The sequence below is a fragment of the Manacus candei genome, unplaced genomic scaffold, assembly GCF_025592945.1.
Source record: "Manacus candei isolate 608988 ecotype Guabito, Panama unplaced genomic scaffold, ASM2559294v1 h1tg000024l, whole genome shotgun sequence".
In the NCBI taxonomy this organism is placed as follows: Eukaryota; Metazoa; Chordata; class Aves; order Passeriformes; family Pipridae; genus Manacus; species Manacus candei.
Window position 1 is genome coordinate 336171 of NW_026138072.1, and position 17667 is coordinate 353837.

A 17667-nucleotide genomic window follows, 5' to 3' on the forward strand; every position below is an offset into this window, starting at 1 on the left:
TATTAGTTGTGCAAGTACACCATCTGCTGGCCAAGAAGTAACTGTGGTAAAATTATTCTAAGACAACATTTTGATCACTGTAACTTTCTCACCAACAGCTTGGTACCAGAGTTTTCTTCCTTCTTTTCCTTTATACATCACTGGGCTGTATACCATCACAGTGGCTGACATTAACTGCTCAAGTCTGCTCACATTCCTCAATGTCAATTCCTCTCACTAACATTTCTCCTTTGTTATATATATTTAAATAGTACCCATTTTATCACACACATCAAGGTTTTTTTAGTCTACTTTTTATTGCTTTCTTCCCCACTCTCTGCAACTTCATTTCAGTGCTTCGTTTCCTTCTCCTATGCATATAGCATCTGAGTTAGGATCTCTGAATGCTGCCCTGCTCACTTCCCCATTTGCTTTTTTTTCTGACCTCCCTTCCTCAGCTTCCCAATCTAATGAGTGCAACTCCATGAGAATGAAATCTCTGACCTTCTCTTTGACCAGTCAGCATTTCCAAATTGGATGTTACTGCATTCATTTCTTTGGAAATGTTGCTCATGCAACAGCAAACTTAAGATACTGAAGACGAAAGCAAACATAATCAAAACAAAGCATATATTTGTGAAAAGTTATACCATAAGTATAAGAAAAAAAATCAGAGAAGAAAAGGGGCAAACTTCTATTTCTTGAAACAAAGACTGTTTTCCTGTGCCTTATTTCAGTCTTTACAAAGCAACAGCCATCTAGAATGTCTCTTTGCCAAAACATTCCAAATTAGAATCTTCAATTATTCTCTAACTTATTTTTTAAAATAGCTATTTGGACACACAACAGAATTTGGACTTGCTACTTTCTCTAAACAATAGACCACTGGACATCTATAGCTATGTTTCAAAGATCACATACTCAGTGCAAAAATTGAATTGCCTTCAGCCATATTGGCTGACCATATTTATCTTTGGACAGTTCTCAAGTAATCTGTCTTCTGTGAAGAAATGTGAAATACTAGTAGAGCCTCAGACCATCTGCCACAGGGAAATCATACTTTTTTTTTTAACGATCGGAGAAGGCAGTTACATAGAACATCAAGAACTCCACACATGGTAGATTCTTTTAAAATTTGCCCTGTATTTTTTAAATCCTCAATTTTTTTCTGAAATGCTAATATTTCTTCTGTTAGTCTGATTACTTAGAAAATCCCTCCAAAATCTAGCTCCTATCGTTACTTACATAGCCTAACAGATATCAATGACTATTGTGTAATTCTTTGGATAATGAGATTTGTGCTAAGAGTCCCTTTATTATCCATAGAGATCTTGGCAAGTAACCAGCAACATTTATTTCCTTAGGAAATTTCAATTTTGTCTGTTTCAACTGAAAGGTAAACAGTAAGTGTAAGCACATTTCCAGGAAACTGCAGGCATTCCAAACATGTATAAAGTACAACTATTTTAATCATATTCCTCAGCGAAAGAGGAAGAAATGTAAGTATCTCATCTTTTAATTTTAAAGTAAAAGCTATTTAAAATATTTCTAAATTTCCACGTAAGCACACAGAAAATACATACTAAAATGTTAATAAACAAATAAATAAGTTGGAAGTAATCTTAAAGTTCTGGAGAGTTCAAAGTGAAGAAAGGGAGGAGTCATGATCTGGAAGAGTAACAATATTCTACCGTCTAAAGACAGAACTGTCTAACTCTTGCAGGTGTAGAGTTAATTTCAACCTTTCTTAGAGTCTTTAAAGTGAGTAACACAAAGATTTCAAAAGACAGATTCACCGTCATAAAACAAGACTGTATCCTTTAAGTACAGTACCCTTTAAAAGAGGGCGGGAAGACACAAACTTCATAAAAAGCTATGCATACTTCATCATAAATGCTCCCATTGATATCTGCTCCATAAATTGGTGCCACAAAAGTCAAGTTTCTCCAGTATTTACGCTCCAGATCTTCGTAATCTGTGTATCTTGGGGTGCGGTATCTGTAAAGGAAGAGGTAGGCAAAGGTTCATCACAGTCTTTCAACAACCACCTTCACAATGGACTATGCATCTGAACCTGAAAATTGAATTCTAAGAGATCAGTTTATTTCAAATTTTTCAAAACAGAGGAATTACTACTTGTCCTGACTTCTTAGTGTCATAATTAACCATATCATGGAACCTTCTGCCTGACAGCCCCAGTAAGTGAAGTTATCCACCTACCCAAACAACATTTGCTTCAGTCTCCAGCAGCTAATCAGGACATCTACTGACTGTCCTCAGGTTGAACCCTTCCCTTTCATTTCCCTTCCGTAAAAAAACACGCATGGAAAAGTCATGCAATTAACAAGTATTTATTATTTTCCTACCTCACCACCAGTTCTGCAAAGACACAGATATAGGTCTTGCGTAAGCCTGCCTCAGAACAGCTCAAACTTACAAAATCAGCCCATGCATCAGCCCTGCCAGGCAAGACCAGTACTTTCTTCTCTTCTTTCTTCCCCAGTAAAACCTTTCCAGAAAGTTGCAATATTTCAAACAATTGATACCAAAAATTCTACAATGCAGAGAAAAAATATTTAAGGGACTTTTTACTCCTTTATAACAGCAAAAGATACCATACTTATACGCTTAATTGAAGGTACCTAATAAACACATGCTTAAACATATTATGTATATAGTTCTAGGAGGTTACTCGTAAAATCTTGTGGGAACACAACACAAGCACTCTACCATAGAAACATCTATCAATAGCTTTGCCTCAGGATCCTTTGTCAGACCTCTGTTCTCCCATATTCAGGTCTTTAGAAAAGAAAACTTGTTCCCCCTTTACTCCAACACTGAGAAATGAAGTTTCATATTAGAACTGCCAACATGCTACACCTGAACAACTGACAAGAAAATCCAAACATACAAGACTTAAGGAGACCAGGTAGACTTACACCATGTAATAACTCTTAACAGAGACAAAAAAACTTAACAAAAATCATCTTAACCACAGCATTCTCAGCAAGAGAGTTGTTTATTATTCTTCATGATATAGCTCCAGAAATCAGATTGTTTATTTCTGCTTGGCACTGAGAAATATGCATACATGAACTCCTTGATTACAGGATGCAGCTATGCCCTTATTTCCCAGAGGTCAAGTAGAGAAGTATTTTGGTTCAATGGTGAGTTGCACATGTCTAAACAAATAAGAGATGAAATCCATTAGACTGAGTACACATGATCTTTTTAAGGGCAACTATGATTTAATTTAGATGTTCAAGGTACTTCTCTCTTACTCAAAGGAAATAGATAACATCACAATAGTCAAGAAAAGCGTCATTAACAGATAAGTCTTCTCCATTAAGGAACAAAATTATTTTTATGGGAGAACAGAGGCTCTCAGCTACCTGATAGTTTAATACAGACTTAGAGTGTCATGGGAGGTTATATGACACATTTTCTCAAGAGCAGTGATGAATATTTAGAACAACCTACAACTAGTAATAAATAAGAAGCCGTCCCAACAGTTCTTAATTTTGTCTATGAAATTAAGTTGACATCTGATTTCAGTAAAAACCAGGAAAACTGAAATCAGAAACACTTCCAATATAGCGTCCATAATAAAGAATAATAAACATCATGATACATACTAAAATCTTCACAGTTTTGCATTATGAAACTATTTTAACAAATTAGTGTCTCAGTTTATTATAGGTTAACAAAATGTAAACTTTCTAACATCGATGAAAAAGTATAATTGAAAATGACATCAGATACCACAGAGTTCTTATGTCCTATTCCCATCTTTAACAGTTACTAAACAATTTTAAAAACTACAAGATAGGTTCCCACTCCCACTTAACAGAGAAAGAGTACTGTAAGTGTGATAAACACAATTTTTCACAAGTAATATAAGGGTGGGAATACCAATCCATTTTAATTGAAGAAAAAAGATTATCCATTTTGCACTATTGTAAAGGCATGGATATCATGGGACACAATTGCTGATGAGTCTCCTTAAAAACTTTTCATGTCCTAGTTTGTCCTGATCTTGACAGTAGCTTCTCTTCTTACATCTTAATTCCTTAATTAACTTATGAGACAAACCTTGCTTTAAACTAAGGCAGCGTTACCTTCCTCTATTCAAATATCTTTTCTCTCTAAGATGCTTTGACTCACCTCCCAGAAACTATTTCCACTCAGTTTTGAGAAAATACAGAAGTAAAATGTATTCTTTCCATGTGGTCAAAAGGACAAGGAAGAATTCCTTCTATCCGTTCCCTCTTCTTGGAATGCTCACCAATTTGAAACTTTTCAGTACAGTGCTGAGCCCTCTATAAACTCTCCCAGAATATCCATAACTAAAACATAAACATTCACTAGATGCAGCTAAGTTCTCTTAGATTAATGCTAAACTTCTGGACACGTTAAAAAAGATGCTGGGTTTTTTTCAGAATTACATGATGATAGGCCATTCCAGTATCTAGGAATTAAATATTAAACATGAATAGGTGTAATCAAATTAAAACTCAGATGTTAGTCTGTATTATCTTCACTATTTTCTACATAAGCATCTTTTAGAACAGAAAGAAAAAAGGCAGACAGAAAGCATCATGTCTCAGGTTTTCTAGATGCTTTCTTGCTGTCATGGTATCAGATGCCTTCAATAACACAAACAAAAACAATATTCACATTGTTGTACCCCTAGGAGCCAGGAAAAAAGTAAAAAAAAAACCACCACTTGCCTTGCACAATTCAAAGAAATCACAATATGTGAAGATAAATATTTGTCTTTCTAAGCAAGACATACATACTTGTCACTGTTGGCCAGTTGCTTGAACTCCTTCACTGTCATGGGTTTTTTCTGAATGTTGTACTGTGTGAAAAGCCCCGACTGGCCAGTGACTATCTGTTGAATTGGAGCAGGAATCACCAAATCTTCAATATCATTATAATGTTTTCTTGGCTTCCACTCCTTTGGTGGGATAACCTTTAAATTCAAAAATAAAACACAGGACATCACAGTTGCTGTATCAGTTCAAAACATCCTGGAAAAAATTGAAAGAACCAGTCAAATATGACCACATGATCAAATGAACACTTGCTTACCAGCTGTTTCACACTAACTAATTGAAGTGCTCCTAGATAATGTAGAAAGCAACTCAAAATAGGGATAGTATCACCTCAATTCACAAGCAGCAACTTGCTCATCTACAGCAATTCAATCAAAGACAACTGTGCAAACATGTTTTAGAAAGCCTTACAATTGAAAAATAGTTCAGAATCCATGGTATGATACATATTTAGTGTTAAAAAATGCATGGATGTTGCATTTGGGGATATAGCTTAGTGGTGAACATGGTGGTGTAAGGTCAATGGTTGGACTCAATGATCTTTGATTCTTTTTCAAATCTAACGATTCAAAGATATAAAATTTTTATCGCCAATTAAAATACTCATACAAAAAACTGGCACTCCCCCGTCTAAATGTTATTTGGTATAAACAGTATATATAACTTTATTTTTTACTGAAAAGTGAAAAAAGTATAGCTATTTTAGAGACCTTAAGATTTGAGAGCCTGTGCAACTCACTCCCCATAACGCTGCAGGATGCAACTCTGTTAATAGTAAGAGTTTGCACTAATTTAGATATATTAGCTTTTATAATTACATGATTTAATCCTCATAATTGAAGATTAAAGCTATGTGCAGATTTACTAATTGTAAAGTTAACATATTTATTTCAAGTACCACAAAATTGCTCACAGTCTATGAGAACTACTCAGCAGATTCCAAAGTGTTAGCAATAGTCACTAAGAATTTCAAAGAAGACTGTAGTAACACCAGTGTTTTTTAACAGGGCTGTGTAATTTTGAACATTCTTTGCATGTATTATTTTACCTGAAAACAGATAACTCTCTAATGTTAACTGCATCACTTATAAAACACAGGAACAGAAAATTTTTATATATATATTTTTGGTCTGGTTTTTGTTTTGAACTTTTACTTGTCCAAAGGCTCAATGCCATGTTTTTTGAATCACTCATTATATTCATTCTTTTCTGCCATGCTCAAATCAACTTTTCACAAGTCACAAATAGGCAAATTGTAATGCCAATGTACTCAAACAGTTTATTCCTCAAAGAAATCCAGTCAAGACCATTTGTGCTAACAAGCATAAAGCAAAGGACAAACATCAAGCTGAAGAAAAGTTTTAAGAAAACAACATACTTCCAAACCTAAAGTTTTTAATTCAAACATTTTTATGCAGTTTTTACATAAATGCAACTCCCTCTTTTCCTTTTTTCCTTCTCAGCTTCCATAGGACTTCCGCTGTACAGGGACTGCTTAGCAAGTTGATTGCTTTTAGAGAAAAAAAGTAAGCGAATCATCTTGTGATTCCTACTTACTTCTTTCACAGAAATCTTAAATTATATGCACATCAATAAAATACAGAATGTTAGTCTGAAGTTAGTTTGATGCATTGAGAAGCCATGCATCCAGAATATATGCATAGAAATCAAATACGTGCACAGAGATTTCCATTTTCATGATTATTAAGCATAAAGTTGTAGGTTTGGTTCAACTATAAGAATACTGAAAAGCAATATTTGCATTATCCTACTTAATTCAAGGTCAGTGTGTTTTAAGCAATAAAAATATTTTTGTGAATACAGGTTCAAAGTATCTCCTTCCAGCTAACCGGAGTGTGTTTATTGCTGTTGTAATTAGTGTAGTGGTTAAAGAAGTGAATTGTCTGGGGATCAATAAGCAAAGTACCACTTTAAAAGAAAATAAAAATAGAGCTCCTGCCCAAAGAATTTGCATTTTCTAACAAAGATTAGGACAAGGACTGAAAATGTTAAAATATCATGTCCAAAGCGACAGGCATTAGACAGTGTAAGAGCTGGAAATAATGACCAGATCTCTGTGACCTGTCCCACTGAAGCCTCTACATATTCCCTTTAGTAAAAATAACCTCTTCAAAGTCAGGCAAGTTAGGTTTATTCAATTGAAGCAACTTAGATCAAATTCATCAATCAAGTTTTTGAAAGCTCAAATATGAAAAAGGAAAAACCTAAGGTAAGACTTTCTCATTTACTTATTTATTTATCCATTTATCAAAGATCTTAAGCATATTAATACTGTCTAGTGTGATATGCATTCAGATTTAGATACAGATGTCTTAGTTATATCAGTCTCCTCCATGAAGACAGCACTTTAGTACTACTGAGGTTACTGCAGAGTGCTCTCAACACATACATTTCTGTTAAATCCTCTTTCATACACTGGTAATCTCCTGTTGTACATCTGACTCTGAATGGCACTGTCTACTATTTCTGTGTAACTACTTCTCCCCAATTCCTCTGAAAATTGGTTTTCTTGCACTTGTCAATATCTATTTTCAGCATAATATTCCAAAATTACTTTTCTACTTGCCGATGTGACTGAAAATTAATTTAACTATTTTGCTCTATATAAATTCACTTTGAGACTTCAAAACAACTCTTATTCCAGTAAAGACCAATTAATCTATCAGTGTGCCTTGCTTTTCATTTGTTCCATTCTTTCCAGTCCTTGTTTTCCAAGTCTTGGACTCTCTGTAACAGTAAGACTAAAATACTTTTTTTTTTTTATGCCTAAAGCTCATTCCAGACTTTCAAAAGCCTAATGGTGATTTTTTTGCCAATATTGCTTATCTAGTACCTTAATCACTTGTTCCAGACATAGTATTAGGAACTTATGGGGTCGTTGTGGTTTTTTTAATGTTTTATTTTTCATAGTCCCTCCCTCCTCCAATACGTGCAAGCCTTACAGTAATTTTATCCCAATTAACGTACACATATTCTCCTACTCAGGTAACAGGTCTTCTCCCCTTACACCTTCACATTTAACCTAAAGTGTTGGATACACCTATTGTGATTGTGTTCTCTGTTCAGAAGTTAAATTACTGTTTCTGCATATGCATATAGTTCTTCTGGTAGTTGTTATTCTCTTCACATTAATACTTCAGTACATGCTAGACTTCAGAAAAATTAGGTTCTTTGTAAGGTAATTTTATATTACTATCAAAACAGAAAAAATGTATTTTTTCTTGTTATTTTAAAATTAATTTCCAAAACCCAGAAAATATCCCTTTGCAGCATGAATTATTCACTTGCTAAGACTTGTTTTAAAAAATATTTAGTTGGTTTATTTTTATTTATGAATTCTTTTGAGATATACCAGAATATAGTGAAAAACAGAACTCAGAATTCTCAAGACAAAGTAGTAATACATAGCAAGTAACTGTCAGACTAAAAACAGCAAGAGATGCTATTCAAGAAAGCAAGATGATGTCACTACAATGCATTTGAAATTTACTGTCCAAAATGAAAGGAGTGCAATAGTTCATCCCCACACAAACAAATAGGTTCCATAATACAGACAGTTGAATATAGGAAAAATTCAGCTCAGGTTTTCCACTGTTGTCTATTTATCAAATTTCTACTTCTGTTTGCAGAGAAGAGTTTGAGACTATGACCAGTATGTACTCTATCCTCAGAAATAGAAAAAAAAAAAATCAAATAACATACAAGGTTTCCCAAGTGTTAGGAGTTCAGTTTTGCTTTGCTTTACAGGAAGTAGGATGAAGGAGTGGGCAGGGGAAAACCAAGAATTGCAAGTCTTGTTTCTCTTCTCTCAGATTCTAAATGTCTTGACTATGCAACATTTGCTTAAAAACCCAGTGATGGAGATGGCTAAGCACTTACAATAATTAAGCTAGTACTTCTGGACCTGCACCGGGTGCTGCTGATTTGAAAGGCAGCAAAACAGATACAGTGTAAACACTTTTGTGACGTATCACTAAATTACATCAGACTTAACCTCTAACAATCACTCTCTGTGAGGGGAGGGACACCTGCTGTAAGGTCCTGGATGTGCACACGTTCAATGGGCAATACAATCGCAGATAGTGTCCCTCCAATGCTCATTAATAAAGAGATAACATGATCACCCTTAAAAAGAAAACTATTTCCATTTAAACAGTGCCTCACATACGTCGTTATTGACTGTACTGGGATTATTTGCTCCAGTAAAGCTTTACATAACCCTAAAAGATCAGGTTCAACACCTGTTCAAGATTACTTTAATTTACACTGTCAACTACCTGTTTAGTTCTGATTTGACAAAAACTAGTTTAAACCTACACAAAATGAGATCCTATTTTGCTACTGTAAACTTGTAAACAATTAACAGTTAGAAAACAGTACACATCATCCTCATTAGTCTGCACAAAACATCAGAGATACTGAAAGGTTCTTCCTTAAAACAGTAACAAATCAGCACCTATTCACTGAAAATCATTTAGAATGTCAGAAACTAAAAAGGTCACGAATTGTAATCAGCAAAATACAAATACTAGGAGAACAGGTATTAGGATCAATCTTCCTTCTACGTTACCTTTGCAACTCCAGCCCTATGAGCACCCTGTGATTCCATGTACGCTAAGTATTTGTTGAATTCCCTGAATTCATCCATTGAAGGCCTAAAAGTCATGATTTTGCAGCTTGGGTTCGGAGGACTATCTGAGATGACAGCAGCCATTCTGATTCACTTTCAATCCAGCTTTAAACAAAGAAAAAAAAAGAAAAAAATTACATACACTGTAGAATATAATCTGTAAAACAAATGCTGAGATTCAACATACTTGGTTTCAGACATGAAAAAAAGTTTCTAAAATCATCTGCCCAAGCTAGTATAAAAGGCACAAAACAAATGTTTACTTTTTCACTTTACTCTTTTAAGAATACTCAGCACAAACTCTGTTGTAAGTAATATGTACACAGTTCAGTCCATACCTCTATTTATACAGCATGTTTTCTCAACTTAACCTGGCATCTTCTGTGTAGATCCATCTGCATGCTCCCTGTCTAGAGAGTTACATTACATAGGCACAATCTAGAGTAACAAAACCACGTTTGATAAAATATCACTATTATCATTTAGTAAATGGTAAACAGCAACTACACACTTTCCCACTCACACTGCAAATACAGAGAAAAAGCACTTTATTTCCCAGGTCTCACATTAGCACTTTAACAACAAAACTATACAGTACTCCTCATTCTCTGAAAGCTCTGCAGCAGAAAACAGTACGCAAGTGATACACATAAAATCAGCATTTCCTCTTATTTCCATTTCTACACTGAGGATGAGTAAAAAAAGTCATATTTCTATTTCATACCAAGATATAGTACTCATGAAAGGACTGATCTTTAGGTAACTGACATATACATTATCTTCAGAGGGTGTTGCAATTTCCAGGTATATATCACCATGTGTGATCTATTGTTCACCAAATTCTTCACTAATCTTACAAAAAAGCTCATCCCAGAATACAAATAACTCAGCTGTGACTAGTTTTTTACTGATTTCGCTTTTGTGAGCACATAATTCATTCCCTCATTTTCTACATCTGCAAAATGCATGCAACCATCTTTTTTTAGGCCACACACTGTAACTATACACTTTGCTTGCACGTCAGTGTATTAGTCGCTGATTTCATTAGCTTCATGTCTCTTCTAGCTTTGTATGAATCACTGCACAAGAAAGCTGTATGTGCAAGATAAGATGCCTTTACGTCTTTCCATGCTTCATGGTCCTATGAGTATTTCAAAATTTAGTCTGCTTTTTGGATCTTTATTTTTCCTCTCATTTTGCGTCCCAAATTCACCCAGCATATCACTTTCCATTCTTAGCAATTAATTGCATTTCTTTACCCACATTCCCATCTTCAGCAACATCCTATTCCCCTCCCTACACTATATTCCATCCCTGTTTGAATTTAAATTAACTAGACTGCTGCAACTGTGTGTCCAGCTTTTGGTTGAGATAGAGTTAATCTTCTTTCTGACAGCTGGCACAGTGCTATGGTTTTGCATTCAGTATGAGAATAGAGTTGATAACATGATGTTTCGGTTGTTGCTAAGCACTGCTTACTCTCAATCAAGGCTTCCCATGCCATGAGAGTGAGTAGGGGCAGAAGACACAGGGAAGGAGCATGGTTGGGACACCACATTCCAACTGGGTTACTCCATGCCATAGAACACCATGCCCAGTATATAAACTAGGGATTTAGCCATGACGGGCCAAGAGCTGCCTGGGAACGGGCTGGGCATCACTCAGCGGATGGTGGGCAACTGTGAGCATCGCTTGTCCCTCTCTCTCTTCTTTTCATTGTAAGTGATAGCAGTGTATTTTATTTTGTTTCAATTATTAAACTGTTCTTATCTCAATCCACAAGTTTTACTTTATTTTTCCAATTCTCCCCACTGGAGGTGGGGTGGGAAGTGACTCCTTTGCAATCTGGGGTTAAATCATGACACTTTCCCATTCCAAAAATCAGTACCACTTTAATTTGAGGGTACTTTTGCATTTAAATTACCATGTCCATATAGACAAATATACCTTGACATGTGTGAGATAACTTCCCTCAGTAGTAAACAGCTGGCTTGTATACAATACATCCTTTATTTATTCCCATCTATTGAAGTTCCACATATAATCTTTCTGATGTGACCAGTCCCAGGAAAATGAAACTTGGATTTATGACCAAAGGTGAAGCTATGTTTTCCTTCACTGCAAAGTGCAATAGAGAGTGTTTACTATTTGTAATGGTTCACTTACAGCAAAGTGACAATGGAAATGTAATCAAACAGGATATGTGCCTTCCCTTCACAAAATCACCTTTTAGGCTTTCACCTTAAATATATTAAATAAGTATATACATCACTGAAATACACATACACACACCTCCCTCTAACAACCAAACCCTTGGGTATTTCTTCACTGCGAAAAAAATTAGCAGTCCTCCGTTATTCACCATTTTACATCTTTCAATCCATTCCACTGACTGTAAACAAGACAGCCAGCACTCAGTAGTTATTTCATCATAGTACATACGCAAAAATCCTTCCTTTAATTCTTTCTGTATTCTGCAAGTGTCAGTGAGGTTCTGGGGCACTTTGCAGGGGAAGAGGAGAGAGAAGGGGAAATGAATGAGAGGGGAGGAAGGGGGCATAGAAGAGTTATTCTATTGTTGCTTGGTTTGGTTTTTCTTATAAAGCAAATTACTTCAGCATCCGCTTATGAATTTGTCTTCAACATCACTAATATTCTTTGCTTTAATGAACAGAAAGGACTTACCTGCCTAGTACCAAATCTAGCATTCCCAAACCAAGCCAAGGATTCTAAATGCACTAACTTTAATGGGGAGAGGGAGTATGTTGCAAACAATAACAGCTGGAATTATTTTCAGTTAACCAATAACTGAATTGTTGTCTCACCACACTCACATCTTCTCAGACATGTCTAAGCCTTATCAGAGCAACTATTTCTGCTTAATTCAATGTGGTACTTGTAAACAATACTACACTAGAAGATTGGCTGATAGGCCAGTGGGTCATGCTGCCATCCAGAGGGACCTTGACAGGCTGGAGAAAATGGGCTGGCAGGAACCTTGTGAAGCTCAACAAGGGGAAGAGCAGTCCCGCACTTGGAGAGGAACGACTCCAGGCATACGGGGTACATGATGGGGGCTGAAGGCTGGAAAGCAGCTTTGCTGAAAAGGCCTTTGGGAGTTTTGGACACCAAATCAAACACAAGCCAGCAACATTCCCATGAAGCAGATGTGGTTAACTGTGTCCTGGGCTGCACCGGGAGGGAGGCTGATAGCAGATAAATTAAGGTGATCCTTCCATTTTACTCAGCACTGGTGAGGGCATGCCCAGAGTGTTGTGCCTAGTTTTGGGCTTCCCAATACAAGCACAATATGGAGCTAGCAAGCATGCAACAAAAAGCACCATGACTATGACAAACGGACTGGAGCATCTCCCTCATGAAGGCAGGCTCAGAGAGCTGGGATGATTCAGCCTAGAGAAGAGAAGGCTCTTACCTATGTGTATAAACACCTAATCAGACCACAGAATCACAGAACCATAGAATGTCTTGGGCTGGAAGGAACCTTAAAGGTCATTTAGGTTTTAACCTCCCTGCCAGGGGCAGGGATGCCACCCACTAGATCAAGTTGCTCAGAGCCCTATCCAACTCGGCCTTGGAAACTTAAAGGGATGGGGAGTCCACACCCTGTTCCAGTGCCTCACCACCCTCAGCAGATAAGTTTCTTCCTAATATCCAATCTAAAATAACATCCTTTCAGTCGTTCCGTCTTTTCCTATCACTACACGCCCTTGTAAAAAGTCTCCCTCCAGCCTTCCTGTAGCCCCTTTCAGGTACTGAAGGGCCACAAAAAGGTCATCACAGAGCCTTTTCTTCTCTAGGCTGAACAATCGTAATTCTTCTAGTCTTTCCTAACAGGAGAGGATTTCCATCCCTCTAATCATCTTCATGGTCCTCCTCTGGACTTGCTCCAATGGGTCAATGTCCTCCCTGTGCTGAGGACTGCAGATGTGGATGGAGCACTCCAGAGGTGGTCTCACCAGTGGATGACTGCAAAAGAGGGAAGCAGGTTTTCTTCAGTGGTGCCAAGTGACAAGATGTCATGTTTTAACCCACTGGAAACTAAATTAACTGTGGATCAGAAGACAACAGGTTTCCCAGTTGCTTGGTTTTCTTACCTTTTAATTCCAAACTGCTAGCCCCATTTTTCCAGCATCGGAGCAGCCAGGTGGCAATACATGCACTGACACAACAGTTGAAATCGTTTCATATCTCCTGCAGCTCACTGAAGGATAGGACAGTTACCTCTTTTGTCTCTTCCTCCCGTTCCTGTGATAGCCCTGGTAATGGCTGCCACAATGTTCCTGGTGCTTCACCCTCTTTGCACACCTTGTCCTCCTTTACTAAAGCTCTTTTACAAGGTGACTTTCACACGCATTTATTTTTCTGTACATGGGCAACTGACACCAGCACATGTTGGCCTATCACCAGGGCTGGAGCATCTGTGAGGCTGCTGCTCTGTTGTCAGACCTGGAGACCTTCCCCCTCCCTACCACCAGAACTGAGCACCGGTGAACAGGGCTCGGTCAGCCTGGGCAGGGCCACAGCACATCTGGGTCTCTCTGAAACTTCTAGGGTGATAGCTCATCTCTTCCAAATATTTTACTATTTTTTTTCTGGATTTTGCACTTATTCAGAGCCAAGGTTCCTAAACACTAGAGGTGCTCCACTGTCCTAGGCACTTGCCCACACCATCCCACCCTGTCACTCATAACCATCCAGCCTTGGGGCAGATTACTGGCTGATATTCTTAAACACGTGTAACCTTAAACAAGACCTGAACCATATGCAGTAACATGCTGTCTCCTAGCAAAAGGACCAAGTTGGTTTCAAGGGTACTTAAAACATATTCCAAAATCTTTAAAATTCTTAAATGCTACTGTAAGAAGCCTTTATGAGAAGGAAGGAAAGAAAGAAAAAAAATGTAGGAAGCTATCTCCCCCATAAATTGGAGAAAAGGCCAAAGGCGTGATTATTCATCATGCCCAGTAGATGACTCCCAAAGTACAGAGGTGACTGCAATACTGAATACAAATACCAGATTAGTTTCCCAACCCACAACATTCACATCATAATCCAATACTACAGAGTACACCCAAATTATAATCTTAGCTAAGGCCCCTGCAGGACAAACAGCACCACAGGGTACTGCAAGTAATTACACAACACACCTCTGAGAACAAGCACAACAGCTCTCATAGCAAATAAATCAACATTGTAACCAGCAACTATTAAACGAATACAATTAATTGCTTATAACACCTTTGTTTCAACATGCTCTGGTCAGATCTCTGGTTATCTCAATCCTTCCTGCCCAACAATGGATGTCATGGTTTAACCCCAATCTGCAACTAAGTACCATCATTCACTTACCCAGGAGGAGAATCAGGGAACAAAGTAAAACTCATGGGTTGAGATCAGAACAGCTTAATTGAAACAAAGTAAAATTTACTTTTATTATCATCACAGAGAGATATAGAGAAAGCCCAAGAAAAACAAGTGATGCACAATACAGTTGTTCATCATCTGCTGATTGATGCCAAACCCATGCCCAAACCACAGTCAGCCACTCTTCAGAGTAACTCTCCCAGTTTATATACTGGCATGATATTTCATGCTATGGAATATCCCTTTAGCAGTTCAGATCAGCTGTCCTGGTAAGCTCCCTCCCAGGTTTTCATTCAGCTCCTCACTGGAAAAGCATGAGACACTGAAAAATCCTTGACTTAGGGTAAGCACTGCTTGGCAACAATCAAAACATTAGTGCGTTTATCAGCATTATTTTCACACTGAATCCAAAACACAGCACTGTACCAGCTAAGAAAAAATTAACTCTCTCCCAGACAAAATCAGGACACAAGACAAATGGCAACTGCCACAAACTGAAACAGAGGAAATTTCATCTGAATATCAGAAAACAGTTTCTCACTGTGAGGGTGGTCATACACTGGATGAGGTCACCCAGAGAGGCTGTGGAATGTGCCTCCTTGGAGATATTCAAAAGCCAGTTGTCCTGGTTCCGGCCAGGATGGGGTTAATTTTTTTGCAGTAGCTGGGAGGACTCAGATGGTATTCAATACCACCTCAAGTCATTGCCAGGGGCAGAGGGAAGGGACTCTCTTCCAAGGAGAAGGGGTGATATTTGTTTATTGTGAGCATTACAGTGAGCATTTTTTGCATGTGAATAATTTTCTCTTTCTGTACACTTTTGTTAATAATATTGTTGCCTTAGTGTTTGGTTTCATCTCATTTCCGTTTCCAATAACTTATTCTTATCTCAACCCGTGATCTTCACTTTTATGCCTCCAATTCTCAACTCCTTCCCCCAGCAGTGGGAAGGGGGAGGGGAAAAGGGAGCGAGAGAGAGGCGTGTGGTTCGGAGAGTCTCGGTGGGAACACTGAATTAGGAGCACCATTCCTAAAAAGAACGCCAGTTCAACACTTTCTGAACAATCCACTGCAGCTGAGCCTGCTTTGTGCGGGGAGATTGGACAGGATGATCTTCAGACATCTCTTCCAATCTCCACAGTTCTCTGATTCTAAACTATTCCCGCCTACTGCTGTAAGTTAAACACTGCAGCTGCACAGCTAAACACAAAAAGTTAGTCACAAATTAATATTAATTCTGCCAACTCATAAAAGCACACAGTGACAGATACGACCTATATCACCTTCCACTACATCACAGATGATGCCCATTTCCAAAAGCATTTCCATATACTGATTTACCAATTAAGTTAACCACTTGCTATGTAAACTTATTAAATTAAATCATCCATATAGAAAGCCAGTGTCAAAAGGAAACCTAATATCAACCTTGTTGTCCTAGTTTTGCCTATAGGTGCAGAACTTAAGAAACAACAGTGCCTGGATGTGTTCCAACAAACCTGATGCTCTATCTCCTTTGGAATTAAATTTGTCTAAGTTGAAGCAGTGTAAGTCTGAAATACATCTGACTTCCTACGTTCCTTCTGCAAAGCAGTAAGACAAGAAAAAGACATATCCAAGTAGTTCAGCTACCAGAAAAGCTGCAAGATGATTTTGACCAGTGTCTGATTTCAAGCACCAGCCACAGCAAGCTTATTATGATATGAATTGGTATGATAAACATTCCTCTTAACTAAAACATCTCACCAAAATATACCAGTTTTAATAGCTGAGTTGCTTTAAAAACAGGAAGGTACCAAACAAACTGAATATATTCTAGCACCTAGCCACAATGAAGAAATTAAGTTAAAGATTGTTAATCAAATTAATAACCAGTGATTTACTCATGTTAGCTTCCACAATCACACATCAGCATTCTTCTCTGGCCACCAGATTCCTAAAATCCTGTTTGCAAATATACCAACAAAATTATTCTTCTGCTTCGTTGGAATTAAGACAAGACGCAAGCATATAACTGAATTGTATGGTGATGAAGTTCAATCTATCACAAGCAGAATAACTTTCAACTCATCATGAACACAGGTACAGTATTGGAAAGGCAGAATTTTTGCCCAGCTTCACTGCAGTATGAAAAATACAAATCCTGTATTTCACAGGATCTTTTATCTACCTGCTTCCATGCATCTTAGGCCCCTAAGCAATGACCACACAGACCAGTCAGCTTCTTTCGGTGCAAATAAACTGTCCAGTCCGTGCTCCTCTAGTACTCTTCTTCCACAGTAAAAAGTGCCTTTTCATTAACTTACTGTGTAAAACTGCTCTTTGATAAGCACAGTATTTGTACAAACATGCCTTGAACAGTTTCTACTATATAGCATCCTTAGTGTAAGAGGCAGAAAGATCATAAAGGCTATGCAGTAATTGTTATGCTAGAAGTCCATTTATTAGATGCTGCTACTCATTTTAAGATTTCTTAGTAATTTAACACCTTTACAACTACGATCTATCAGTGGGAACTTCTTAAATTCATTTCACATTCAATTATTGCATTTGTTCATTACAAATGCCAATCTGAAACAGAAAGCATCAGTACTGAGTTACAGGTTTTAAATTTACCACAAAAAACAAACCATCCAGAAAATGTTGGCCTTACAATTAAATTCTCTTAACTTCTAACACAATAGTAATTCTCTGAAGGACTTTTTGGAATTCAAGGATCCTATATACTTTCTCCAAACAATGCCTACTTTTGTTCTTTTTCTCACATGCAAAAATTCAGTTATACCCTAGTCAAATCATTAAGATAAGAGAGCA

General features: G+C 37.3%; 1 protein-coding gene across 11 annotated transcripts in view; it reads right to left on the minus strand.

Moving 5' to 3' along the window:
* KDM4C (lysine demethylase 4C) overlaps nucleotides 1-17667 on the minus strand; it is a 263533-nt gene that overhangs the window by 236082 nt on the left and 9784 nt on the right. For 9 of the 11 annotated variants that reach the window (XR_007904638.1, XR_007904639.1, XM_051788242.1 and 6 more), the window contains 3 exons: nucleotides 9409-9573; nucleotides 4779-4954; nucleotides 1863-1977 (listed from right to left, as the gene is read on the minus strand). Coding sequence is in view for 9 of the 11 variants with exons in the window: in XM_051788242.1 (XP_051644202.1) it covers nucleotides 1863-1977; nucleotides 4779-4954; nucleotides 9409-9552 (435 nt within the window). In the remaining 2 variants the exon portion in view is untranslated. Of the gene's footprint in view, nucleotides 1-1812; nucleotides 1978-2199; nucleotides 2444-4778; nucleotides 4955-9408; nucleotides 9574-17667 lie in introns of those variants that run through there. The other 2 variants (XM_051788250.1, XM_051788246.1) reach the window with 2 other exon arrangements.